General features: G+C 49.8%; 1 protein-coding gene and 1 long non-coding RNA gene across 2 annotated transcripts in view; one reads left to right on the forward strand and one right to left on the reverse strand.

Annotated features, from left to right (window-relative positions):
* DAAM2 (dishevelled associated activator of morphogenesis 2) overlaps positions 1-26930 on the forward strand; it is a 91226-nt gene extending 64296 nt beyond the window's left edge. The window contains exons 12-25 of the mRNA XM_025383398.1: positions 465-523; positions 663-847; positions 1430-1729; positions 6172-6279; positions 9627-9733; positions 10820-10904; positions 13510-13616; positions 13816-13904; positions 18924-19092; positions 19288-19395; positions 20976-21036; positions 22179-22310; positions 23365-23535; positions 23868-26930. Of these exons, the coding sequence (XP_025239183.1) occupies positions 465-523; positions 663-847; positions 1430-1729; positions 6172-6279; positions 9627-9733; positions 10820-10904; positions 13510-13616; positions 13816-13904; positions 18924-19092; positions 19288-19395; positions 20976-21036; positions 22179-22310; positions 23365-23535; positions 23868-24092 (1906 nt within the window). The 3' untranslated portion in view covers positions 24093-26930. The remainder of the gene's footprint in view (positions 1-464; positions 524-662; positions 848-1429; positions 1730-6171; positions 6280-9626; positions 9734-10819; positions 10905-13509; positions 13617-13815; positions 13905-18923; positions 19093-19287; positions 19396-20975; positions 21037-22178; positions 22311-23364; positions 23536-23867) is intronic.
* On the reverse strand, positions 4022-11627 carry LOC112623165. Its single transcript, XR_003119098.1, has 3 exons — positions 7915-11627; positions 6160-6234; positions 4022-4542 (listed from the first exon to the last, which is right to left on the reverse strand). It is a non-coding gene; the product is annotated as an uncharacterized LOC112623165 (long non-coding RNA).
* Positions 26931-27494: the final 564 nt, after the last annotated feature.

Genomic DNA, 27494 nt, shown 5'->3' on the forward strand with positions numbered 1-27494 from the left:
GTATTGCTGGTGTGGGTGATGTCTCTTGCTCTTACACGTTGGTCTTTGGAAACCTGGACCGTGGTAGGGACCAATATTTTGATCTCTTTTAAAGGTAAACCTATTTTTACAAGGAGGTGCAAGTCATGATACAACTCTTGGGGAGCCTGAGGTTCAGTCCTAGTTCTACCATTAATTAATCTACCCCTGTTTTCTGAGCCTCAGTAGCTCCAGCTGTATCACAAAGGGGCCAGGTTATAAGGTATCTAGAGGTCTTTTCTCTCACAGCCTCCACAGACACATAATGTGAACGGGGCAGGGGACCTGGAGAGACACCCGGGAAGTCTAAATCCTAGCCCCCTTGATGTGGCTGGACAGATTGGAGACCAGGGTCCCCACCTGGAGGGTAGAGAGATGGTGTCTCCTGGGAAGCTGTGAGTCAGTGGTCAACAATCACATTGCCCCTTCCCTCTATGCCCTGCCAGGCTCATCAACGAGAACGAAGTGAAACAGTGGCGAGACCAGGCAGAGAAGTTCCGGAAAGGTGAGGGGTTCTGCCTAAGCCCGCTGTCCACTCCACATGCCCTTCCCCTGCCCAGCCCATAACTCCATGTCCTTCCAGGGAAGGGGCCACATTGCTCACATTCTCTCCTGTTTCCTCTCCTGTCCCACCCCCATTCCAGAACATATGGAGCTTGTGAGCCGTCTGGAGAGGAAGGAGCGGGAATGCGAGACAAAGACGTTGGAGAAGGAAGAGATGATGCGGACGCTGAACAAAATGAAGGACAAGCTGGCCCGGGAGTCCCAGGAGCTGCGCCAGGCTCGGGGACAAGTGGCAGAGCTGGTAGCCCAGCTCAGCGAACTCTCAGTACGCAAACATCTCCCCCTTTCCATAGTTGAGCCAAGACCCTGGGCTTCAGGACAGGGTGGCCAGAGCAGGTGTGGGAAAGGCCCAGCATGAGGGAGAAGAGAGATGGAGACCTTGGGCCAGGATAGAAGAGACCCTCGAGGCTGTACAGGTGGCACCTTTGTGTTAGTTAGAAAAATAATGTCCCTTCCTCTGGGTGACACTGTCCCAGGAAGCACACCTTGGACAGCAGAGTGCAGCTGGAATTGGATCCACTTCCCTCTCAGCTGGAGACCTTGTACAGTCAGTAACCTACACAACTGCATAGATCAATCCTGCTGTTGCATCGTGATGGCTATGACTCTGATTGTCCACTGCCTGTGTGTGTGACTTGTGTGTCTGTCTGTGGGGATGGTGGTGTGTGTGTGTTAGATGTTTGGATGCAGAGAGAGAAAATGGGGCCAAATGCGTGTAGAAGGTAAGGGTAGGATTTGGGGTCTAGTATAGAAGGAGACTAGGAGTAAGGAGAGGAATCAAGGTGGGAGACCCGAATGGCATCGGTGCTAATGGCTTTGTCCTTGCGATTTTTCTGTTTCCTCACAGACAGGCCCTGTATCTTCCCCACCACCCCCAGGGGGCCCACTCACCTTGTCTTCCTCAATGACAACCAATGACCTGCCTCCACCCCCTCCTCCTCTGCCCTTCGCCTGTTGTCCCCCTCCACCACCACCACCCCTTCCTCCCGGGGGACCCCCGACTCCCCCAGGTGCCCCACCTTGCCTCGGCATGGGCCTGCCCCTCCCTCAGGACCCCTACCCCAGCAGTGACGTCCCACTCAGGAAAAAGCGTGTCCCCCAGCCTTCCCACCCACTGAAGTCCTTCAACTGGGTGAAGCTGAATGAGGTGAGCATCTGGGAGGGGGCTGGCGGGCCCATTCTTCTACAGTAGGGCAGTCAGCCTCAGGGACCGCCTGCCCCTTGTTTGCAGATCTCCACTCCAGGTCTTTTCTTTGGTGGCGGGTAAGGGCAGTCATGTGGATGTACAAAGTGGGTTTGCTGTGCCAGGCAGCTCATGGTCTATGGGGAGAACACCTACCCTGGGAGAGACGCTTGGCATGGGGCAATGCTCACGTTGACAAAGTCGTCTACAAATGGAATTTGTGTTTGCCCAGGGTTAATGGAGTCATAGGCAAGACAAACACTGAGTAGAATTCAAGGACAGGGTCCATTTGAAGGAAAGGGTGGAAAAATAAGCAAAGAGCTTGGGCCAGCATCTAGGTTTTGGTAAAGATCAGGGCAACGTATACAAAGGACTAAAGAGTTTGATGGCAAGACATATCCATTTTGACATCTTTCTGGGGGAAGCTGCACACACTGGCCTCATGTCTGGACAAGCAGTGAGAGACCCTAATGAGTATTATCCACTAATAATCACCAATCCCAGAACCACAGGTGGGGGTTGATTCCTCTGTGGGACTCTCATGAGCATAGAGTAGAGATGCCCTTGGTTGCATTAGACCTCTAGCAATTGAAGGCCAGTTACAGCCTGGACCAAGTCCTGCCTCTGGTTCTGCACAATGACAGTCCTATTAGGAGGACTAGGAGCTTTGTCCTTGAGGTAAACACCTGCATGGTAACTGGTTTCAGTTAGGCTGGCTCACTGGGATTTGAAGCTGGGATGAATGGATTCCACACTGACCTTTACCCTATGGGCCTGTTGGACTAGCTCTTGGTGAACTCATAACTGTACCATTGTGTCTGAGCTTCAGTGAGCTCAAATGCAGAGTCAAGAGATGCAAGATTGCTAAGTAGGTGGTCAGCTATCTATTAGGGCTCTTCTCCTAATGGCAGACCAGGTAGATGAATAGTAAGAAAATGCCATTGTCCTCTCAGAGCTTAGAATCTGCCAAATTAGGAAGCGAGTTCAAAGAAACACCTAGAGAGCCTGGGATGAGTTAAGGGTGAGGCTCTAACCAAACCAGGTGTGGCTTTAGCCGTACAACCTCTGTAAATCACTCAACTTGTATCTCAGTTTGCTCATGTGTGAGATGATCTCGAAAATTCCCTCTGCCTCTGGCTTTATAATCTAGGTGGAAAGATGAAGTGTGAACACAGCCCATTTGTAGTTTCCTGGGCCTCTGATAACATCTCCAATCTGAGTTACTTAAGCTTTAGAGCCACCTGTTAGCAGCATTCAAAGCGAGATTGTTGAGGTTGGTGACAGGTGCACTGCACAGTTTTACCCTGTGGGTGCTCTGTGGCCATGAGGTAAGCCAGAAAGACAAACTGCACATGAGTAGGCCAACTGCTCTGCAGAACCAAAGGCTGCAGGCTGTGCAGAAAGGTTCATTGTTCACCATCAGAAAATAACATTTTGTATTGTGGTAAAAAGAGAAATAACGTTTTGTCTCCTATTGTCACAATTTATAATGTAAGATTTTAAAGATGTAATAAAAAGTTATCATGCACATCAATGATGAAGGAAGGACAGCCAAAGCAAGTAATATTTTTGCAACATTTTCATCATATGAAGCTGTGTGCTCAGGAGTTTCTCTGGGTCCAGTAACAGTGAAGTCTGCACAGATTCCCCAGGGGCCCAGAGCAGGCCAGAGTTTCATTTCTATACTGGAGAGTGTCGGTTTGTTGGAATAGACAGTGGGGGACATTTGGAGAAGTAGGGAAAGGTGAAAGGCTTTTAAATAACATTTTGAGAACTTATCACCCCAATCCCAAGCTTTTAATTGTGTGACAGGGGCAGGTTATGGAATCATTTGAGCTTCAGGTTCCTGATCTGTAAATGGGGCAATAATAATGTCCATCTCAAGAGATTGCAGCCACGCAGTGGCTCACACCTGTAATCCCAGCATTTGGGGAGGCCAAGGCGGGCAGATCACAAGGTCAGGAGTTTGAGACCAGCCTGGCCAACATGGTGAAACCCCATCTCCACTAAAAATACAAAAATTAGCCAGGTGTGGTGGCACATGCCTGTAATCCCAGCTCCTCTGGAGGCTGAGGCAGGATAATTAAACCTGGGGGGCGGAGGTTGTAGTGAGCCAAGATTGCACTGCTACATGCTGCACTCCAGCCTGGGCAACAGAGCAAGACTCCGGCTTGAAAAAAAAGAGACTGCTATGAGGATTAATTGACTTCCTACATACAAAGTACTTGGAATAGTGACTGGCATATAGAAAGTCTTCATATAATAGGTTATTATTAGTGGCCCTACCATGTATGTTGGAAGTATGTTATCTCACTTAATTCTCACATCAACTTGGTGAGGTAAAAAAACATGATGGAGACTCAGTTTCCTTTTATGTGACATGGGAGAAAAATCTCATCCCTCCATCTTCCCACAGTCCCACAAAATGGCAGGGCTGGGAGTGTCAGCAGGCTAGGCCTGCCTGACCCCAAAGGCAGTGCACCACGGGGGAAACATAACGAAACATGCTTTTGAGAAAGCTTTCCCTGGCATGTGAAGGATGTCTCCAGCGGGCAGAAGTCCCAGGAGTCTAGACTAGAGATGATGGGCTCTTGGCCAGAGTGGTGAGAAAATTAAATTCGACAATTATGCAAGGTGGGCACATCAGGGCAACGTGGTGAGTGTCAACATGTAGGGAATGTTAGGAACAGACTTACCGCTTTCTGGTTCCGGACCTCAGTTATACCTCCTTGAAGAGCCTCAAGTCCTTCTGGCAGATGCTAGAAGCTGGGCGTGGGCTGGCCAGTGTTTGGGAAGAAGTGAGAGAGAGAGCGTGCCTGAGCTTAGTCGGCTGTCTCACGGGAAATTCTTCCCAGTGTGGAACAGCCAGCTCTCTCTCTCCAGCCCGTTTCTTCTTACCCAAGCCTCACCAAGAATAGAGAAGGATAGGAAGCTTTACTCTTGCAGGCTTCTCTCTCCCCTACCTCCACCCTGGTCCTAGCTGCAGAGGGAGGCCTCCCTGCAGATTAGACTCCGGCTGCACGCTGCTTCAGCCGGCTCTGTCTCTGCCTTCCCTGATTCCATTCCCTTCTCATCTTCTCTTTGCCTCCCACACACCCCTTTCCAGAAGCCCGACTCCTCTCCTAGTCCCTTCCCCTACCCCACGCGTGCTTCTGTGAGCACACACACGCTCACACACATACACACACATACACAGCGGTTGTTTCTGCCATGAAAAGAATGCATCTGTGTTGGGGTTGGCCAGCTGCCTGTATCCCTTGCTGCTCCAAGCTTCCCAGCCGCATTCCACGAGAGGGTCCCTGGCCTTCAGAAGGCCACAGGAATGTCCCCACCCCCTGACTCTGGCCTAGCCTCCCCTTTCCAGAGTTTAAGAAAATAACAGTGAGTGAAAGGTATGTTTCTCTCTCCAAGTCTTTCTGAGGGGGAGTTGTAGGGAGAAAGAGGAAGAGGAGGCATTAAACGAGGTTCCCCGCTGTGCTCTAGGTAGAGGAAGGCAGAGAGATTCTGTGCTGAAGGACAGCAAAGCTCTAGATGAGGTGGGGATTCCTGGGAGGGGAGGGTTGGAACGCCCTGCCAGGAGCTTGGCTCGCTGTGCTCTGGGCCATCAGCAGGGTGCTACGAGACTTCCAGGGTTTTTTTTTTTTTCTTTTGGCTTGGCTTGGCTAACAGCTCCTTTCCAGACCCTAGTGCAAAGGTCCTACACAGAGATGGGGTAAGGCCTAAATGGAGAGATCTTGGAATGTAAAACCCTGTTGTAAAGGATAGTAACACCTTCCCTGGGTCTGACCAAAGGGAAATTGTGGCAGAGTCTTGCTGGTTTCAGCAGTGTCACTACAGGTGCCAGGTCCCAAACTTTGGTATTTGTCTACTTTGAGAATCTGGGAAAGTGGGAAGAAGACCCTTGGGAAAGAAAACAACCATCTGAGATACATAAATACAGTCAGTGCTGCAGCTTTGAGGATCACAAATACGTATGGCTTTAATCTTCCAATGATGGCAGCCAAGGACAGGAGTGACTCCCAGGCACCCTGCCCTTTAGGGGGAGTGGGCCTGTGTGAAGTACCCTGAGAGCGCAGCTTCTGACTTTGCTTTTGGAAAAAGTGAAGTGCACCCCCTTTCCTACTGCCTACCCATCCCCCCAGCACCCCCAGTGATTTCTAGAACATGCTTACATGTGGCTCCATGCACAAGGGGAGGAGAAGGGGGTTGTCTCTGGCCTCTACCCTGGAGCAGAGTATTCAAGAAAGTTGGAAGTTGAGGGGAGCAACCGACTCCCTTCTGAAGGTCTGAAATCCTGGTCGTTGTAGTATGTGCAGTTGGGAAATAAATGGGGTTAGGGAGGCATGGGGCATCTCCATGACGGAGCTGGGCCAACCGTGGGGTCTTCTCCCTACCCTGAATCTTAGGAGCGTGTCCCTGGCACCGTATGGAATGAGATTGATGACATGCAGGTATTTCGGATTCTGGACCTAGAGGATTTTGAAAAGATGTTTTCAGCCTATCAGAGGCACCAGGTAAGACCCTACACCCTCTGGTCTCTTGGGTTTTAACTTCCATATACCATACCCTTGAAGCCAAACCTCAGCTTGTTTTCTTTCTGCCTGCCTGCCTTGCCTTGCCTTGCCTTCCTTCCCTTCCTCCTTCCCTTCCTTCCTCTCATGTATACTGAATGATTTTATTCTTTATGAGGTGATGATTTTATTCTTGCCGAGGATGTAGGTATGAAGTAGAGGTGCACAGGCTATAGGGGGAAACATCCTTGTATTATGGTTCATATTTATACACCAAGTATTGAAACGGTGTTTTGTCCATTTCTCTCTTCCATCCTGGAGCATCAGAGGTAGAGTCACAAGGCCTGACCACTGTGAACCCTTGCTCTTTCTGGCCCAGGATTCAGGGACTAGGCTTAGAAGGCATAATCACTTCTCAGACCACTTTTCCACCCCATTCTGTCTGTCAACACCTCTGTGAGACCGAGCAGGGGATGCTGCCTTGCAAGGAAGGCAGAAGGTGCTGCTCCACGTCACTCAAGGGGCTGGGGCTGGGGCTGGGCTTGGGGAGGCCTTGGATATTGCTCTCAAGGCTCTCTGTACAGGTGGCTGCCAGCAAGTCTGGTCCTCCACTCACAGAGAAAGTGTGGGGTGAGTTGCTGCCAGAACGCAGGGCGTTCCTGAGGTGGGAATCTCAAACTGTGCCGAGTACCTGTGGGGATTGCCAAAAGGGTTGCTTCTCAGACCTCACCCTCAAATGAATGTGATTCAGGAGATGAGCTGGGGCCCAGGAATCCGCATGGCAACTAGCACAGCGGGGGACCTTCCCTCTAAGTCAATTTAGGGAGTGACCAGCTTAGAAGCCTCAGGGAATTGCTTTCTCTCTGGCCCCGCCCCAGAGGGACTGATCCCTCTTGGGGCTGGGCTACCATCTTCCTTGTTTTCTCTACTTAGCCTAGGACCTCAGTCTCGAGGGTTTCCCCGGTGCCAATGAGTGGGTCCTGGCAATGGCTGGCTGTTGTGGCCTGGCTCCCCACTGAGCTGGAGAGGGTGCCCTAGCTCACTTTCTGCCCAGCCCCGATCTGTGGATGACCGAGGACACATGCAGCCGCTCCTAGGGCTCTGGCCAGATGATTGTTTGTTTAAATGTGGGTGCCCACAGCATCACATTCTCTACTCCTAATTCCAGGAGACATTTTTAACCCCATGCCCACGTCAGGCTGGCAGCTAAGGCTGCTGGAGCTGAAAGGAACTCTTATGAGCACTGGCTCCTGGGAGCCAATTCTCCACAAGTGGGGCTGAGGACAGAGGAGTGTGTGGCAAGCGTGCCAGGCTTGGTGATCGCAGGCCACCTCCTCGTTTGAGAGTCTTTCTGCAGGACAGGGCTCTGGCCCAGCCTACCCATGCTCCAGGGCCCTGAAGTGAGGCTGAGATGGGGCCAATCAGGAAAGGTTATGGGTTTTGGACAAACTGGGTCTGGGGCACCCCAGCTTGGTGAGTTGAGAAGATTTAAGACTGAAAGGCCCCCTGTCCTGTCCCTCTCACCTCCCTGAGCCCACACAGTGCAATCACCTGCCTCCCCTCACTCAGTGGGCCATCCAGTCTCTGGGACTGAAATCCCAGCAGCAGGACTGGAGAGATCCCGGAGGCCGTATGAACCTCGTTTCCTCCTCTCACAGCTGGTTGTGGGGCGGGGGAGGTCCTGGGAGTCATGGTCTTCTCTATGCCCCATGCGGGTTTTGAGTTGGTAGCTTCCACTCCATCGGTGTCAGGGAGAACAGAGGTGTGGGCTGTGCCTCTTCAGTTCCCATTGTACATCAAAGGACAGATGAGGGACAATGAGCAAATTCAAGGACGCTTGCTTTCCTCTGCCTCAATAAACACAACTTTCTGGAGCTTCCAGATAGAGTTCATTTGTGACTCCTCCCCTATTTAGAAAGGTGAACTCATCCCAGGATGGAGGAATGTCCTCTACCCTCTCTGCACATTTTCAGCAGAGGAAAAGGAAGAACAGGCAGCAAAGCCTGGGGTGGGAGAACTCAGGGCTTTGGTCTGCCCTGACTGGGGAGTGGTGGTCCCAGTGGGCAGATGGGAGGAGCTGCCTGATCTCCGCTTCGTTTGGCTTCTCCGTGAGTGCATGTCTGCTAGAAGCAGCTCCTGTCTAGTGCCGCTTACGGGTGCCTGTCTCCAACCATGGGTCTCACTGGGACAAAGTGGACAGTGTAGATGCTGAGGGATCCCCCTGTCTGTCATGCTATTTCTGGGTCCCCAAATGTCTTGGCTAATGTTGTGCATGTTTAATTCTCTGTTGGCTGTGGCTGCCGCCTAGGAGCTGATAACTAATCCTTCTCAGCAGGTGAGTTACTCTCGGGGCTCTGACCACTCCAACTTTTAACTGCTGTCCCGGGCTGCTGCTCTGTACTGGGCCAGACAGAGAGGACTTGTCCATTCCACCTTCTACTTTATCCCCCATTCATACAGGGTGGTATGGGAGAGGGCCCCCAAAGAGAAAGAGGAAATGTAGCAGAGGGAGGTAATCAAATAGACCCCTGGCAGCAGTGGAGGTCAATGTCTCCTGGAATGAGGAGAAGGCTTCTAGGTCTACTGTCTTACCCACCAGGCCAAAGGAGAGCCTTTCCTGTAAGGATACACAGGGTAGGCACTACACAGTTCACAAAGATAACCATGCAAGGTGGCCCCTGAAGCTGTGCAAGAGGGGCCTCCCGGAGGAAGCACAGCACACTAGACAGCCTCCTGTCTACCTCACCAGGGGCCCAAGAGAAGGAGTGGGGCGGGATCAATGATTTCTCTGGAACCTGCCTGCTGGGACTCAGAGGAGAGAGTTCTGCCTCAGTTTCCATACCTCTGAACTTGTGGATGCTCTCCACCTGGGCATCTTGGGCTGTGCCTAAAGTCCCTAGGAGTCAGTAACTGTTCCCTCTGGGGGTTTGCAACCAGCTTCTCAGCATAAGCCTGAGGAAGGCCTCTGGGTTGGGCAGTGGGAGTGGGAGTTGATTCTGTGGGAGACACAGTAGGTTATGTCACATTGCCCAAAGCCACAGGGATCAGTCATGCCCTGACCCGCTGGCACAGCCCCTTCCCTCATTGTCCAGAATGGATAATTTCTTAAAGAAAGGTTGGGGGACTCCTCAGTGTCCTTCCCCAACCCATTGGAGCCTATGGAAAAGTCCCAGATACCTTCTCTTAAAGTTAGCCATTAGCCCCGCCTCCTCTCTCTCCTGTCTTTTTCTTCCCCCTTCCCCTCACGCCAGGAGCATTCCTGGATTGGTAGGAGGTGGCTGTTGCGGGGTGGCTAAGAGGAGGATTAGGGAACACACACCTCAACCGTCCACTTGACTTGTTGGTTGCAGAAAGAGCTGGGCTCCACCGAGGACATCTACCTGGCTTCCCGCAAGGTCAAAGAGCTGTCGGTCATTGACGGCCGGAGGGCCCAAAACTGCATCATCCTTCTTTCCAAGTATGTGCAAAAGAAGGTGGTTGAGTTGAATGCCTGGGGCACAAAGGGGGTGGAGGAATGGAGTGATGGCAGTCTTGGGCCTCTCCCTCTCTGCTGTCCCCTGGGAGGGGAGGGCATTGATCTAGAACTGTCTCCTGGGAACCTGCCTTGAGCAGCAGTTCGGGGCTCTGCAGGCAGGAAACTGCCCAGTCACGAGGCCCTTGCCCAGCCTGGTCAGCATCTGGCGGCTGAGTTGCTCTAAGCCCACGGAGGGCCTCGCTTGGCTCAGGCCATTGAGCAGCATGATCTCAGCCCCTAAGCATTTCCCGCGGCTGCAGAACAAACAGGGCAGTATCTGCGCTAACAGCACAGCTTCTGTACCGGGGCCTCCTGCCTGAGCCAGGGTCAGAGGGCACCACCTCCCATACTATTCTTAGTGCTGCCCCAGCTGCCTCTGAGACATCCTCCCCCCTTTCCTCTCACAAGCCCCCCAGCCTCAGTTTCCCCCACTGGATGGTGGAAAGAGTTCTGAATCCCCAGGGTTCCCAATGGGGGTGCATGTGGAGGGGATAGGGAAGGGCTATGGGGCTGTGTGGCTTCTCCATCTCCCAGACAGCAAGACTGATTGGGACAGCTGTGTGGGAGCTGAGGCGCTGTCAGAAGACTGAGAGCGATTCTGTGTTCTGAGAACGAAGGCAGCAGGAAATTGCCCTCTTAGTGGCTTGCCGATAATCCTGTCCTCCCGTGGAGATGCTGTGCATTTTTTAAGCATGAGGAGGAGGAAAAGGATCAGGAACTCATTGCCCTGTCCCTTTGGTCTACATTGAAGACATCTCTTTTACTCCCAAATGGCCCCTATCAGCTCTGATGGATTATCAAGAGAACAGAGACCCTCACGTCTCTATTTCGACACTAAAATGCTCATTATCAAGTTTATGGACTGAATCATACTAGTTTAGTCTAAGAAGGCTTTGTAGAGGAGGTGAGGGGGGAGTACTATTAAATACATTCCCAAGTCCATGTTAGGGAATGAGGGAAGGTGGAGTGGTACCTTTTGGAGAAGAAGGTTTGAAGGCTGTCCTGGACTGAGGTGGGGTTTTGCCTTAGGTTGAAGCTTTCTAATGAGGAGATCCGGCAGGCCATCTTGAAGATGGATGAGCAGGAGGACCTCGCTAAGGACATGCTGGAGCAGGTGAGGACCCTCGTGGGAAGGAAGGGGAACTGAACCCAGGGGGCAGCCATGCCCCTTCCCAACAGCCCCCAGAGAGGCTACGATTTTTGGGTCAAGGAGAAATCAGGCTGGAAGAGTTAGGGAGAAGGTTTATAGAAACCTCCCTGGGCCAGCCCTTCTGGGGGAAAGCTGGAAAAGGTTGCGTGTTCTCCAGGAGTCATTCTCCCATGGCTCCCAAGGCAAAGTCAGATGAGGAATAGTGGTATCTTCCCCAAATCTCTTCCCCCTCAGTTTTTTTTTTTTTTTTTTGGCGGGGGGGATCCTTTGGGAAAGACACACACACGAGAACATCATCAGTTGGACTTCATTACAATTAAGAACTTCTGTTCATCAAAGGGAACGGTTACTGAGTGAAAAGAGAAGACAAACCTTAGAAGAGATTTGCTATACATACATATAACAAAGATCATATTCAGAACAGAACTCTACAAATCAATGAGAAAATGATGAAGAAATCAACTTAAGAATGAGAAAAAGACTTGAAGGGGCGCTTCATGAAAGACGATTTCCAAATAGACAATAAGCATATGAAAAGGTGTTCAATATGATTAGTTGTCAGAGAAATATAGTCAGCCACAGTAAGGGGGCACCACACACCCACCAGAGTAGCTAAAATTAAGAAGACTGACAATGCCATGTGCTGATGAGGATGTGAAGAAATTGGAATTCTCATGTGGCACAATTATTTTGGAAAACGACTTGGAAGTGCACTGTACAGCTAAACATACACCCACCCTATTGCCTAGTAATCCCACTCTCAGGTGTAACTCCAGGGAAACGAGTACAAATACTGACTAAAAGAAATACACAAGAATATAATTGACCTTCAATAATGTGGGGGCTGGAGGCATTGACTTTCCGTGCAGTCAAAAAATCCACATATAACTTTTGACTTCCCAACAACTTAGCCACTAATTGCCTACTGTTGACCAGAAGCCTTACTGGTAAGATAAACAACCAATTGACACATATTTTTATGTTATATGTATTATATGCTGTATTTTTACAACAAAGTAAGCTAGAGAAAAGAAAATGTTATGAAGAAAATCATTAGAAGGAAGGCCAGGCATGGTGGCTCATGCCTTAATCCTAGCACTTTAGGAGGCCGAGGAGGACAAATTACTTGAGGTCAGGAGTTCAAGACCAGCTTGGTCAGCATGGTAAGACCCCATCTCTACTAAAAATACAAAAATTAGCCAGGCGTGATGGCGCGTTGCCTGTAGTCCCAGCTACTTGGGAGGCTGAGGCAGGAGAATTGCTTGAACCCAGGAGGCAGAGGTTACAGTGAGCTGAGATAGCACCACTGCACACCAGCCTATGCAACAGAGTGAGTGAGACTCTGTCAAAAAAAAAAAAAAAAAAAATCATTAAAAGGAGAAAATACATATCTTGTTCATTGGGTGGAGGTGGATCATCTTAAAGGTCTTCATCCTCATTGTCGTCAGGCTGAGGAGGAGGAAGAGGAGTGGTTGGTCTTGCTGTCTCAGGGACGGCAGAGGCGGAAGAAAATCCACATACAAGTGGTCCTGCATAGTTCAACCCTGTGTTGTTCAGGGGCCAACTCTATTTATAGCAACTTTATTTATAAATCCCCCAAACTGTGAACAACCCAACTCTCCATCAATAGGAAAGTGAATAAGTAGACTGTGGTATATTCATACAGTAGAATCCTCAGCAATAAACAAACGACCATGACATGGATGAACCTTAGGCATTATGCTGGGGAGAAGCCAGACATAAAAGAGAGCATACAGCATGAGTTCAAGGACAGGCAAATCTGGTTAACGTCCTAGAATTCAGCTGAGAGCCTATATTCACTTGAACAGCTTACTGAAGTGATGCAAAATAACTTTCCTGGGGGATGGAAATGTTCTCTATCTTAATCTGAATGATGATTCAATGGATGGAGATTTGACAAAAATCACTGAACTGCACATTTAAAATGGGTGCATTTTATTTTATGTAAATTATACCTCAAGTTTGTTTAAAAGGAAAGACAAACCATTGAGCTGTACATTGAAGAATAGGGTACTTTAGGCCAGACGTGGTGTCTCCTACCTGTAATCTCAGCACTTTTGGAGGCTGAAGTGAGACGATCGCTTGAGCTCACGAGGGGAAGACCAGCCAGGGCTACATAGTGAGATCCTGTCTTTACAAAATAAAAAATAAAAAAAAAATTAACCCAGTATGTGCTGCATGCCTATATTCCCAGGTACTCAGGACCTGAGGTGGGAGGACTGCTTGAGCCCAGCAGGTCATGGCTACAGTGAGCTATGATTATACCACTGCATTCTAGCCTGAGGGACAGAGTGAGACCCCATCTTTAAAAAAAAGAAAGAAATACTGTATATCAGTTACATCTGAATTTTAAAAAAGAAAAAAGAATTTCAGAGCTGGGTGCCCTGTCATCCCCTTCAGGCAGATGGAACAAATCTGTCCACACAAGGGTGTCTCTCTTTTTCAAGGCACCCTCCCCATCTTGACCTGAGTCAAGTGCTTCTCACACCCCGCACCCCATGTCTGCTGCTCACCAGTTGCTTGTGTGACTTGCGCCTGCTCTTTGCAGCTCCTCAAGTTCATCCCGGAGAAGAGCGACATTGACCTCCTGGAGGAGCACAAGCATGAGATCGAGCGGATGGCCCGCGCTGACCGCTTCCTCTATGAAATGAGCAGGTTGGGGCCGTGGGCATGGCGGGGATTCGAGCAGGTGGGGTTTTGGCAGGTGGGGCTGGGATTGGGGCAGGTGGGGTTCTGCCAAGAGGAAGGGGACGGAGATGGGCAGGCTCGAGAGGAGGCTGGAGCTGGCTCCTGGAGCTGGGGCTGGCCTGGGTAGGGGTGGGATACCTCAAGACATGGCTCACCTTATCTACAGGATTGACCACTACCAGCAGCGACTGCAAGCCCTCTTCTTCAAGAAGAAATTCCAGGAGCGGCTGGCTGAGGCAAAGCCCAAAGTGGAAGGTAGGGCTGAGGGTTGCAGGAGGCTTAGAGTGGAGAGGCATCTGAGAAAGGGAGGGTGGGTGGGAGCCAGTGAACAGGGGCAGAGGGAAACCCCTTTCTTATTCTCAACCCCAAAGCAAAAGCAAAACCTCAAAGACAAAATGTAAAATGATTATAAAAATATGCACTTGCTTATATTAGCACATGCACCAACCTTGTGACATGTTCCTTATGCCTCAGCATGCAAGCTCTCCAAGGTGGGGCGTCTATTGACATCTGCCCCAGCATGGGGTGGAAAGGTAGAAAAGATAATAATAGCCACACCTACAACAATGCCTGGCTGGGACTGAGCTCATCGGTCTTTACCCTACTTGAGAGGTACTAGGCTCATAGAATACTTCTGGGGCACGTGAGTTTAAGTGTGAGCCATTCGGAAAGTAGGAAACTGCACAAGCTGATTTCTAGAGGCACCTGATTTTCTGAGTCAGGGAACACCTCCAACACAGGCCATTTCCAGATGAGAAATTTGTAGTTCAATGAGAACCACGCGCCAAGCACTGTGTGAAGCACTCTGCTTGGTTGGTCCTCATTTGGTCATCACAGGAATCCCACGGGTGGGTGCTATTATTAACTTCCGTGTGCTTCCATTCTCTCCTCTCTAATGTCCCGAGGCTATGACACTGGTGAGTGGTGGAACCAGGGTAGGAATGCAGATGGCTGATCTTCAAAATCAGTCCCTTCCCTCTTGTCCTCTAGTACTTCCCAGGGGCTGCCTGTGCTGATGGCAGAGTAGGGAGGGGTGTGGAGTTGTTGGGAGAGGCAGGAGGTCAGGATGGTGGGCAGACGTGGACCCAGGAGGCAATAAGCAGGAGAGGCTGGGAGGCTCCTCTGTGGAGAGGACAGGGTCGGAAGAGTGGAGCAAGAAAGCCTGTTACCAGGATGTTGAGGTTACCAGGCTGGGGGCAGAACAGAGCATGGGCACCCCCTGCTGGACACCAGGGCCAGTCAGTACTCCCTGAGATGCCCAGTCCAAAGAGTAGCCCTTCCTGAAATCCATTGAGATGCTTCAGGGAGAGTTTTTAGATAGGGTGGAACATGTAGAGTTAAGGCAGACACTTTTTGTAATCAGATCTCGTTGCCCCTCCCACTACACACACACACGCATACACACACACAGCAAGGGACCTACAGGTGGTAAGCATAGATAACAGCAGTGACTCTCCATTTCCAAGGTCTGGCCATATCTCCTGCCCTGGTGATGGGTGAATCCTTATCTTCTTCACAGCTTTCTTTCATCCTGCTGCAGACTGCCTTTGGAGCATGCAGCACAAATAAGGGGTTCAGCGCAAGACCTGTGTGCACAACTATTTGTATATCTTGGGTCAGTGGAACAAACATGAGCAATTGCCATTTGGAGATTCAGAACCAGAGTAGCTTAGCCACCAGAAAGGTTTAATCTCACACAGTTTCCTGCTCCCAGGAGCCTAAGAATTAGTCAGTGGAGGCCGGGCGCGGTGGCTCACACCTGTAATCCCAGCACTTTGGGAGGCTGAGGTGGGCGGATCATAAGGTCAGGAGATCGAGACCACTCTGGCTAATACGGTGAAACCCCGTCACTACTAAAAAATACAAAAAAATTAGCTGGGCACGGTGGTGGGTGCCTGTAGTCCCAGCTACCGGGGAGGCTGAGGCAGGAGAATGGCATGAACCCAGGAGGTGGAGCTTTCAGTGAGCCGACATGGCACCACTGTACTCCAGCCTGGGTGATAGAGCAAGACTCTGTCTCAAAAAAGGAAAAAAAAAAAGAGTCAGTGGATACTCAGGAAAGAGTCTCCCTTTGATATCAAGCTAAGCCAAGTAAGATGTGTTTGGGATAGCAAGATCTGCTGCGGAAAGCTACTCTTCTACCGCTCTGCTCTATAATAATTGCTCTGTATAGCAATGGCTGCTGTCCTTGTATAGACCAGACACAGGTCTCTTTCCTCTAAGAGCTAGATAGGAAAGAGATGCCTGAAGTTGTGTATTATAGAATCAGATCAGTGTGTGTGACTGTAGGTGGAGAAAAGAGGAGTGTGCAAAGATGGGATTCTTATTCTTCCTTCCGGTTCTCCCAGGAAGTATTCCTGGAAGAGCTAAGATTTAGCCTATCCCAGCTAGGTGATGAGCTGTTGACACCTGCCCTCCTAACCCCAGCAAGGGCTCTGAGTCCATTTGCCAAAAGCCAGTTCACCAAATTTGACAAATTTTCCAGTTCTTCTATGAATATATTCATGAACTTATAATTCTTGAATATGTTCTTCTTATGAATATATTTATTGCTGAATACACCACATTTACCGATTCTTATTATAAATACATTCACCAAATGTAGTCAAGATGAATATGGTTGCAAATGTAATATTCTTATGAATATATTCATGAATATATTATTCTTGTGAATATATCTAAAATGTCAGAACTGCATCTGGGCGTTTTCCCATTTACACTGATTTCCTTTGAACTCTTGTCATTTTCTGTTTTGCCAACATTTTAGCATTTTTAGGAGGATTCCTTTGCAAATTTTCCAAATAGCATATAAACCTTAGAAAAAACATCCCAACCAATATAAATTGCCAAAAACTTTCCTAAGTATTCTTTTTAAATAAACTTTTTTTTGAAACATAACATGCATATGGAAAAGTACACAAATCCTAAGAGTCTTACTTGAGGAATTAAAAAAGGGAACCACATGTGTAATCAATACCCAGGTCAACAAATACAGCTTCCAACCCCCCGGAGCCTTCTTCATGTCCCCCTCCCAAACTTTACCCCTTCCCTCCTCTCTGAAGGTCAAACCCATCTTGACTGCCAGATTAGTTTTAGCGGTTTTGAACTTTATTTTTTAAATTTTTACTTATTTTTTTTTGAGACAGGGTCCTGCCCTGTCACCCAGACTGGAGGGCAGTGGTGTGATCTTGGCTCACTGCAACCTCTGCCTCCTGGGCTCAAGGTATCCTCCCACCTCAGCCTCCCAAGTAGCTGGCACTACAGGGACATGCTGCCAGCCTGGCTAATTTTTGTATTTTTGTAGAGAGAGGGTTTCACCACGTTGCCTAGGCTAGTCTCAAACTCCTGGGCTCAAGTGATCTGCCCACCTCGGCCTCCCAAAGTGCTGGGATTGTAAGCATGAGCCACCGTGTCTGGCCTGTTTTGAACTTTATATGAATGGAATAATAGAGTATGAATAATTTCATGCTGGTGACTTCTGCTCAACATTATGGTTGTGAGTTGTCCCTAGTGTTACGTGTAGCAGTGGGTTATTCATTTTCAGTTCTGCATTGTATTCCATTATATGAATACACCATAATTTACCCATTTGATTTGGAATTTAAAAAACCTAGAAACAACCCAAATACTCACCAAGAATAATGTGGCTTTTAGGTTATAGAGTATGTACGTGTTCAACTTAAAAGCTACTGACAAACCTTACTATTTATTTTTACAATTTTTTTTTTTTTTTGAGATGGGGTCTCACTCTGTTGCCCAGGCTGGAGTGCAGTGGTGTGATCTCGGCTCCCTGCAACCTCTATCTCCCGGGTTCAAGCAATTCTCCCGTCTCAGCTTCCTGAGTAACTGGGGTTACATAGGCGTGTGCCACCACACTCGGCTAATTTTTGTATTTTCAGTAGAGACAGGGTTTCGCCATGTTGGCCAGGCTGGTCTCAAACTCCTGACCTCAGGTGATCCGCCTGCCTCAGCCTCCAAAAGTGCTGGTACAGCTTCTTTTTAACAGTTACTTATTTCTAACTGTGTTCAAAGCTTTCTACAAACTTTTAGCCAAGTCATTTTCATTTTATCTTCCTAGCAGCATCTTAAAGCATGTTCAGTTTGGCATAAGCCATAGATCACAGGATAATCTGGTCTTTTTGTTGCCACACTGAATATTCAAAAATCATATTCTGTAACTAGTAGAGAAAGTCTCAGGATTTGTGCCCCCCTTCTGCGCACCCACCATAAAGACATCATAGCTGAGGAAGGGCCAGAGCGCACACAGCAGAATGAATTATTGAAGTTTTGGTTACTGTTAGCTTAGTTTGTATTTCTAGCAAAGATATCATTTAGAGCATTGGGGGAAAATGGTTAAGATGCCCAAAGGTTGGAAAAATCTTAAAAATGACATTCAACAGTACGTCAAGTAGCTTATTTCATCAAATCTTAGACACTATCAACTGAAAAGCATGCCATTATTTTATAGAACAAAATTATAATCGAGGACATGTTATTTAGTTGATGAATTTTTTTTTTCTTTCCAAAAAACCAATAGAATATAGCATTTCAAGACAGGCAGAAGCAATCCCATAATAGGTAAAATACTGAAGTTAAGTGCTAGGTTTAGAAAAGTAAAAGTGTCATATTTATGAGTATATTCATGGAAAGAATATCTGAATAATCTTTTTTTCTTTTTGTTTTTGAGACAGTCTCATGCTGTTGCCCAGGCTGGAGTGCAGTGACACAGTCTTGGCTTACTGCAGCCTCAGCCTCTTGGGTTCAAGTGACACTTTTGCTTCAGCTTCCCAAGCAGCTGGGATTATAGTCACGTGCCACCACACCCGACTAATTTTTTGTATTTTTAGTAGAGATGGGGTTTCACCATGTTGGCCAGGCTGGTCTCGAACTCCTGACCTCAAGTGATCTCCCTGCCTCAGCCTCCCAAAGTGCTGGGATTACAGGTGTGAGCCACTGCACCCGGCCTTCTTAATAATCTTTAAGCACATGTAAGAAAAGATCTTCTGAAATTATCTTCTTGGGAAGAGTTGGCATGTCCTACAAATGGGGTGTCTGGTGAATTGGCCTTAGTGAAAGTGTCTGCTTCCCCTGGAGGTGGGTGAATGTGAAATTGATGGGTCTGCTGAGCAGTGGGTATAATCTCTGCCTCACTGAGAGTTGAAGACATTTGACAGCCCCTTTTCTGAACTTTGTGGTGGCATCTTCCTGGGGTGCAATGGGAACCACTGCCCTGCCTAGCCCATGCAGGGCTCTGACCTGTGCTTCCTCTCCCAGCCATCCTGTTGGCCTCCCGGGAGCTGGTCCGCAGCAAGCGTCTAAGGCAGATGCTAGAGGTCATCCTAGCCATAGGCAACTTCATGAACAAAGGGCAGCGTGGGGGCGCCTACGGGTTCCGGGTGGCCAGCCTCAACAAGATTGCTGACACCAAGTCCAGCATCGACAGGTGAGGACCTCCCTTCCTGGCCACTTCCTTGGCCTCTATCTCACCCTACCCTGGCCTCTCACATACTCCCTCTATTAGGACGGGCACATCCTAAGACTCATCACCCCTTTCTCTTAACACCCCATCCTAGTTTCCCTCTGACCCTCGTGCCCAGTTTCCTCTGTCACTTACCACTGACCTGACTTTCGTCCACAGAAACATCTCTCTGCTCCATTACCTGATCATGATCCTGGAGAAGCATTTTCCTGATATTCTGAACATGCCTTCAGAGCTGCAGCATCTTCCAGAAGCTGCCAAAGTCAAGTGAGGGGCCTCTCCAAGACTTCCTTCTCCCCATCATGACCCTCATTCTTGTCTTACTTTCCTCTCTTGGGGTCTACTCTGGGCTTGATGATGGCTGATGTGAGACCTCGGTTCTTGTCTTCTGAGTTTAAAAGAATTTAAACAGACACACAGCAAAGGGGGTATAGCATAGAACAATGTATTGCAAAACAAGAAGAATATCTTGTAAGTTAGATGCAGAATAGACAGGACACCATGAGAGAGAGAGAGAGCATTCAGGGCGGGCTTCTTGTAAGGATGAGACAGCCAAGACCGGCACTGGGAAGACTCCCATTATGGGAGACTTACATGATAATTCATAAGGAGGTGGGAAGAACTGTTATTAGGAAGCAGGCTCTGAGTGGGCCTCTGGGTGCACATGTGTAGTAGCTATGCGTGCTTTTTCATATATTGCATGTCTCATTAGCATCTTACATTTCCACCTAGGGGTGTGTTTTTTTTCCCCTCTTCTATAATGAGCAAAGGGCCAGTATGAGGATAGGTAAAATCAAAATGCGCATGCTTTCTAGAGGGGAAAGTCCCTACTGCAGATAGCTTTGCTTGAATGAGCTCATTACAATGCGAATGCTGAGGTTTATTGTGCTGACTGTATGGGCACCACCACAGTTGCTGTGTTCTGAGAACATGCTCACTTCCTTGACTACCTATCCTGTCTCAGGGTCTGCTTCCGGGAAAACCAAACAAAGACAATTTGCTCTTAAATCCTTATTTCAGAGATGCTTCCAGAAAATACCAGTAGAAGAATGGGGAAATGAGCCAGAGATAGAAAGAATGCCAGTAACAAACATTATTACGCCCGTTACCACTCACGGCAATTGGTGCTTAACCCCGTGAGGAATTCTGGGAAACAGTGTGGAATACTTACTTCAGTTTTCCCACCCGAAGGGCAAGGTTGCTGGGGCAATCAGACAGCATGTCCTCTCAGTAAGTTGGCTGAGGGGCTCCGCAGGGGCAGGGAATAACTGTCTGGCCACAGGTACAGGTGGAAGGAGCTTGGCCTCAAAAAGAGAGTGTGCATACAGTTGGAAGAGTTGGGGCCATGCCCTACAATGGATGGTCCAAGGAGATGTGGGTGGGGCACCAACAGCATCTGCTAGGCAAGAAATTAGACCTGAACATTTAGGTGATAGATGTCATCTCCAGGAAAACTAGAAACATAGTGGTACATGGCTCACTGGTATCGAATGCTGTTGCTTGCAGGATCACATAAAGAGCTCATCAGCATTACCTGGTAGTCATAAAAATAAATAGTCTAAGCCAGAAGCCACAGGTTGGAAACGTTCTCATATTGCAGCATGACATTTCTGACCTGGAAAGATCTATAGAATGCAGGTTTCACCTTGTTAATTTATAGATGCACAGACAGAGGCACGAAGGGGAGGTGCTTTGTCAGGGCCATCAGTGGCCACACCAGGGCTGGAACCCAGGCTCACCGACTCCCAGGCCATTGTGCTTGGCTCTGCCCTCTTCCTGAACCAGCCTTAGCACCTCAAGGCGGGAGCTGATGGTCCTCATTCCCCTCCCTCTGTGTCTCCTCACAGCCTAGCAGAGCTGGAGAAGGAGGTGGGCAACCTCAGGAGGGGCCTGAGAGCAGTGGAGGTGGTGAGTACCTCGTCAGTGCCTACCTGGGTGAGGGCTGCTGTCGGCAAACACTGTTCATCACTGCACCCTAAGCTCCTACACAGGGGTGAAAAACAACGGGCACAGTGGGTACAGCTTCTAGCACAGGGTCAGCCCTCCCAAAAGATAATTGGATTACTGGGGCTTAAGTCTGAACCTTTTAAAAGGGGTCACCTGAGACTATACCCATGTTACTGTCCAACTTGGTGTTTATTTGGCAGTGGAGTGGAATGAACCATACATCTGACCGATGCCTACACTGGATTCAAGTGCATGGCAAAGAGAATCTTCATCCCTTGACTGCCAGCTAGGGGCAGGAAGCACACAATGTGGCAGTGGGACCGATGTCCTCAGAAGGTTCTTCCTTACGTCTCTCTGCCTCTTTCCTGGGCCGGTGGAGGACCCAGGTCTCTTGTTCCCACCATTCCTGTTCTGATGGCTTCTCGGCTGATACCATCTCTGGCCCGAGCCTTCCAGAAAACACCAGTAGAGTAGTGGGGAAGTGAGCCAGACTGGCCCAGTACGGGGACCACACAGGTCCCCCAAACCTAGGAACAACAGACCCTTCCCATTTTCACTGTGGAGAGAGGCAGTGGGTAAGGGGAGAATGGATTTGAGAGACAGATTAAGGAAGAGAAAGAACATTTTGTTGCCACTGTGGTGGGGGAAGATGACTTCCAAATTTACAATTGTATAGGCCTTTTAAGTGCTGCTCAAAGTGTGATCCATGGGCCAGCAGCCTCTGAATCAGCTGGGAGCTTTAGGAAAATATCTCTAATTTGTGCATGACTCACCTGAAGTCTTGTAACGATGAGTCTTGTTAAAATGCAGCTTCTGATCTTGTGGGTCTGAGAGTCTGTATTTCTCATAATTTCCCAGGTGATGCTGCTGGCCCCAGGTCACACGTTGGGTCTCAGTGCTCTACAGAAAGAAAGACAGCAGGGTGGGCTGGCTGCTAATGCTCATAGTCTTTGCCATCCTTAGAACTTTGAGACGCAGGGTGTTCCCTCTTCCAAAGGGCTCAATGTCCTGTGAGTGACAAGAAGGATGGGAGATGTGGTGACCCCTGCACCCGACTCTCATCTTGGCACCAGTCTAAGCAGCACTTCGCCCTCCCTCCTCAGGAGCTGGAGTATCAGAGGCGCCAGGTGCGGGAGCCTAATGACAAGTTTGTCCCCGTCATGAGCGACTTCATCACAGTGTCCAGCTTCAGCTTCTCAGAGCTGGAGGACCAGCTAAATGAGGCCAGGGACAAGGTAAGGGTGCCCCAACCCCCACTGCTTGCCAACCCAGCCTTATCTAAACAAGCGCCTTCACCCATTCCTACCACAGACAGCCCAGGAGGGACAAACCCAGAGTTACAGAGCTTTGAGAGAAAACCATTTCCTCACTCTTAACAAGACAAGCCATGATAACCACATACCGCAAGGATCATGGTCCATTTATCAGCTATCAGGCATCATGTTAAGTGTTTTAGTTCCCACTTGACAGATATGAACACTAAAATCAGAGATGCTAAGTAACTTGCCCAAGATTGCCCAGCTGTAAGTGATAGCACTGGGTTAGACTCTGACACTACAGCTCAGCGGTGGACACAATTACTCTGCCTCTATCTGCTTCTCACCCTAACATGCCCATAGACCTCATGTATGGGGGTCTTATTAAAACACGGATTCTCATTTAGGAGGCCTGGGCTCTGAGATTCTGCGTTTCCAACAGGAGGTGAACCTGCTGCTAGTCCAGGAAGCACACTTTGAGTAACGAGATCTTTCTTAGAGGATACTGAGTGGGTTGAATTAACAATGGTAGCGCTCAGTAAGTCAGAATAGTGCCTGGCATATATAAGTATAGCTACTCCTTTATAGCCACCAACTCATCTAACTCCCCAACACCACTATGATGTAGATTCTATTATTCCCATTTTACAGAGGAGGAAGCTGAGGCACAGAGGGGTTATTCACCTGATAACTAGAGGATCTCTGAAGTTCTGAGTTCTGCCAGGCTCTTCCTGACCTCAGGAAGGGCTTCTGAAGGTCTATACCCCTGATCTCATGCCTACCCCTTACAGGCTCAGGGGCAGCTGTAAGGTGGACTGTGAGTGAACCCGACTCTTTACCCGTTTCTCCTTAGCCTTGTCTCTGATCCCGATGATAATGGGGGTGTCTTCTCGCCTCTTCCAGCCCTGCCCCCAGTGCCAACAGTCCCCAGCCTTGCACTGGGTTCTGCTCTGGCTAGAACCCAGCTAACCTCAAGGGCTGAGCCCAGCATGCTCCAGGCACTCTCCACCAACCCTGTTCTCTCCTTTGACAGTTCGCCAAGGCCTTGATGCACTTCGGGGAGCATGACAGCAAGATGCAGCCGGACGAATTCTTTGGCATCTTTGACACCTTCTTGCAGGCCTTCTCAGAGGCCCGGCAGGATCTAGAGGCCATGAGGAGGAGGAAGGAGGAGGAGGAGCGGCGGGCGCGCATGGAAGCCATGGTGAGGAGCCGTGATGGGCCTGGGACTGAGGGGAGATGGGTGCTACCTGGGAAGAGCAGCCCCAAACTGGGGTGTGTGGGAGGAAGGCAGGGACTGAGGAACATCATGGGGGTTGGATGTCAGCCCCAGGAGAGAGAAACTTCTTCCCAGCCTGAGGGAAGAGAATGGTGTGAGGCAGGGAGCCTGTATGTCCTAGGCAGGAGGAAAGCGGGGCCAACAGATACAGGCAGGCAGCACGACCATGGCCTAGGAGTTAGCCCAGGGCTGGGGGGCTTCCCTGGCCTCAGTGCCTCTCCCTGAGAGGGTTCCTACCTCTGGCCCCCCGCCCGCAGCTGAAGGAGCAGAGGGAACGTGAGCGGTGGCAGCGGCAGCGGAAGGTCCTGGCTGCGGGCAGCTCGCTGGAGGAGGGAGGCGAGTTCGATGACCTGGTGTCAGCTCTGCGCTCTGGGGAGGTCTTCGACAAGGACTTATGCAAGCTCAAGCGCAGCCGCAAGCGATCAGGGAGCCAGGCCCTGGAAGTCACCCGGGAGCGGGCAATAAACCGGCTAAATTATTGACCTGGGGAACTGGCCACACAGGAGGCTGGGAGACAGGGATGGGTGAGAATGGGGCTGAGTGGAGGAGGTGGTGTTATTTAAGCCATTTGGTGCTTGGTTTAGAGCCCTGGGCTGGGTCCTGGGGTGGGGGGCTGTGTGTGGCTGGACCAGGTGTACTCCCCACGCTTACCTTAAGGGGCTCCTCTCATCTCCTTCACATGATTCCTTCGGCGCCCTGGCCCTAGGGATTATTCTGAGGCTGACTTAGACATCCCTGGAAGGCCTCGGGCCAGCTAACCCCAGGCTGAAGGGGCCCTGTTCCCCATCCCCTACCATGGGCACCCATGTGCTAGCACAGAACAGTTCCAGATCTAGACTGGAGAGGTCCACAGCCTTGTCCAGATTTCCTGTGCAGCATGCTGGAGGGAGCCCCTGAGAGGGAATCTGGTGAGGGAATCCAGACTCCTGTCTCTCAAAGGGAGGCTCAACAGAACATTGACCTAGGGGCAAACTTTCCTCTTGAACGGAAACAGAGGAGGCATTATATATTCGTTAGATCAGCTCTGGTAGGTTCCAGAAAACAGTCAATGTTGGAAGGATGATGCAGGGACCAAAGACATCAGGACAGAGTAACAATGTCTGTTTCCCAGGTCCTCTGGCCTCTCCCTGTATGTCTTAAGTCTCTCTCCCTTCCTTCTCTACCCTCACTGCCATCCTGTCTACTAATCCACAGTCCTAGAAGACTCACCTTGGGTTTCCACAGCTATGGCTTACTACCAGGTGCTTGATGAATCTGGCGAGGGGCTCAAGAAAGACCTCATTCATCACCACACCTCAAGGTGCTTGATGAATCTGGCGAGGGGCTCAAGAAAGACCTCATTCATCACCACACCTCATGCCTTGGGCATCTCCCATGTCCCCACCTCCTGGACACCTGGCCATTGTTGTGAAGCCAGACAGTGACCTCAAATGTTGCCCTGGAGTCCCCTATAGCCCCTCAGCAGAGGGCAGCACTTGAATGCTTAGCTCCATCCCACAGCTCTCTATTTAATATAAATTGCTCAGGCCTTCCCACCCCTTCTCTAACACCAGCCTCAAGGCAGAAGCCACAGCGGCCTCTGTTCAGCCTGCAGGTGGCCACTTGGAACCATGTGTCCACTGGCGTTGGAGAGTTGCTTCCTGAGAAGTCTGGGCCAGAGCTGTCCTCCGCATTAACATGCTGTCTCTAAGGGTATCCCCTCCTCTCAGGCGTTCGGATGGGGCGAACAGCAGAGCAGGCAAGGGAAACTGGGGGGTTGGGGATGGAGGAGGAAGGCTGAGAGGGGGCCACCCCACCTCTGGTACCCAATTTGGTTCTTCAGCCTGACCTGCAAAGGGCTCCTTCCGGTCCTCCCCCATCCACTCCCACCTTCCATTTTGTCCATCTTGTGCTGGCCTTGGTGGATGGGATGGCTGTATCTAGACAGTTTTTCTTCTAAAACTCCATCAAGGCTCTTATTTTCAATTCCACGCTCCCAGTTGGCCTTTCATCCTCTGTGAGACTGGCCCTGCCTGACCTCTACCATCGACCAGCTCTTGGCCCTTCTGCCCTTCCCTGTGTTTCTCACTTTCCAACCTAATCCCTGGCTCTGGGTTATTGCCAGTGGAGACTGGTGAGCTGGGCCCACTCTCAGCTGCCTATCTTCTGCCTTTCACCTGCATCAGACTCCTGGGGCTGGGACCGTAGTGTAGCTGTGGGGGAAGAAACACAGGGTCGGCGAGCCCAGCATGTGCGTTGGTTTGAGGGGGCGGGTGGCGCGTGTGTTCTGGTGGGAGGGATCTGAGCAAGTGCAAGCCTGGCTGACACAGGTGTGAAGAGGCCATCCTGGAACCCAGGTGAGGGCAAGATAAAGGCTTCCAGGCAGAACAGCTGCACAGAGTTTGGCTATACCCATCTGCACCCCCAAGAGTTCCCACTGCAAGACAGGTGTTGGGGAAGATGGGAGGTTGTGGGTGAGGCCTCTAAAGGTCCTCTCCCAAACCGGCCAGGCTGATGTCAACCTAACCCTCCAAAGAGGCAGGGAACAGGGGATGGCTCCACAAGCATGTCTGGCATTCCCACCCACCATGGAAGACTGGATACACACCTGAGAAGACAGGGACTATGGAAGCTGTTCAAGACACATTTGATCTTCAGAAAAGCAGAATTTGGTTCAACTGTTGACAGAGGACACAAATATGTTGTTCCAGAGCCCAGCCTTCTCACTCTAAAAGATATTTTTCTATTTATTTTCTAGATCTGGCCAGTGGCTCTAGTGCTAGATGCCACTGTAGCCAGATCTCCAGTGCCTTGGACCATGGACTCATACTCAACTGAGTAAGAAGGGGCTGGTGCCCAATGGGGATGGCTGAGCTGGTCCTTAATATGTTAAATGTTTTAGCCTCTTAATGTTTCTTGGTCTTGCTTTTTTCATGCCCTTCCCCACCGCTCCTGCCACCTTTAGATAAGTTTCTCCAGCTAATTTTGTGGCCAACGTAAAATTCATCGTCAACCTAACACAACCTTCTCAGCAGCATTTCTCCCCTGTGATGGAAATCAAGTGTTTAGGGCAGTGGGAGAAGAAAATTCTCCAGGTGAATGGGGAAAGGTCTGGTCCAGCCTCTCCCTACTCCCATCCCATTTCCACCAACTGGGGAGCTGTGACCATCTCCCCCGACCTCTACCAGGGATGCCTTCATGCCAGGGCTATTCTTACCAGCTGCCTCAGATGACAAATGAGGCTAATGGACAAAATCTGCAGTGTCCTTTTTCACTTGCACCTTTTTTATAAGAATATATTATAATACTAAAAAATATTAAATTCATACCATCCCTACCCAGTCTGCCTTTAAACTTGTGCCTTCTTCCTATGAGGGGATCTGGGATGGGCTGGGGGTAGTGTGCTGGAGCCAGCTTGTACCAGCTCTGTGAGAACCAATTGTTTACATTTTCAGGAATGGAATTTTACAAGCCATCTGACATATTGGTAGCTTGAAATTATTCAACATGGGAGTATATCACAGAAATTGTCTTTTCCAGAGAGCTGGTTGTTAAACATTTGCCAGCACACCTTGGCATAGGGCAGAGGGGAGGCAGGCAGGGGGCACCACTGAGGACTCAGACATCCAACCAAGTTAGAGAGCCCAGCAGGCCAGAACAGTGTGTGTGTGGGGATGTGAGAACCAGGACCCTCTAATTGCCCTCTCTGATCTCCAATAGCTGGTGATGCAAGCAATGAGCTTTGAACACCCCTGGCCACCACCTGACAAAGTTTCCCTTAGATGGTCCATTTCTATGGCCCCCCCCCCCCCCCCCGCCACCACCACTCCACTCCACTCCACTTTATTCTCCTACAGTGGGGCTATACAGAGAATATGCCCTTAGGCCTTTCCAGGTCCCTCCTC

Source organism: Theropithecus gelada, chromosome 4, assembly GCF_003255815.1.
Source record: "Theropithecus gelada isolate Dixy chromosome 4, Tgel_1.0, whole genome shotgun sequence".
Classification (NCBI taxonomy): Eukaryota; Metazoa; Chordata; class Mammalia; order Primates; family Cercopithecidae; genus Theropithecus; species Theropithecus gelada.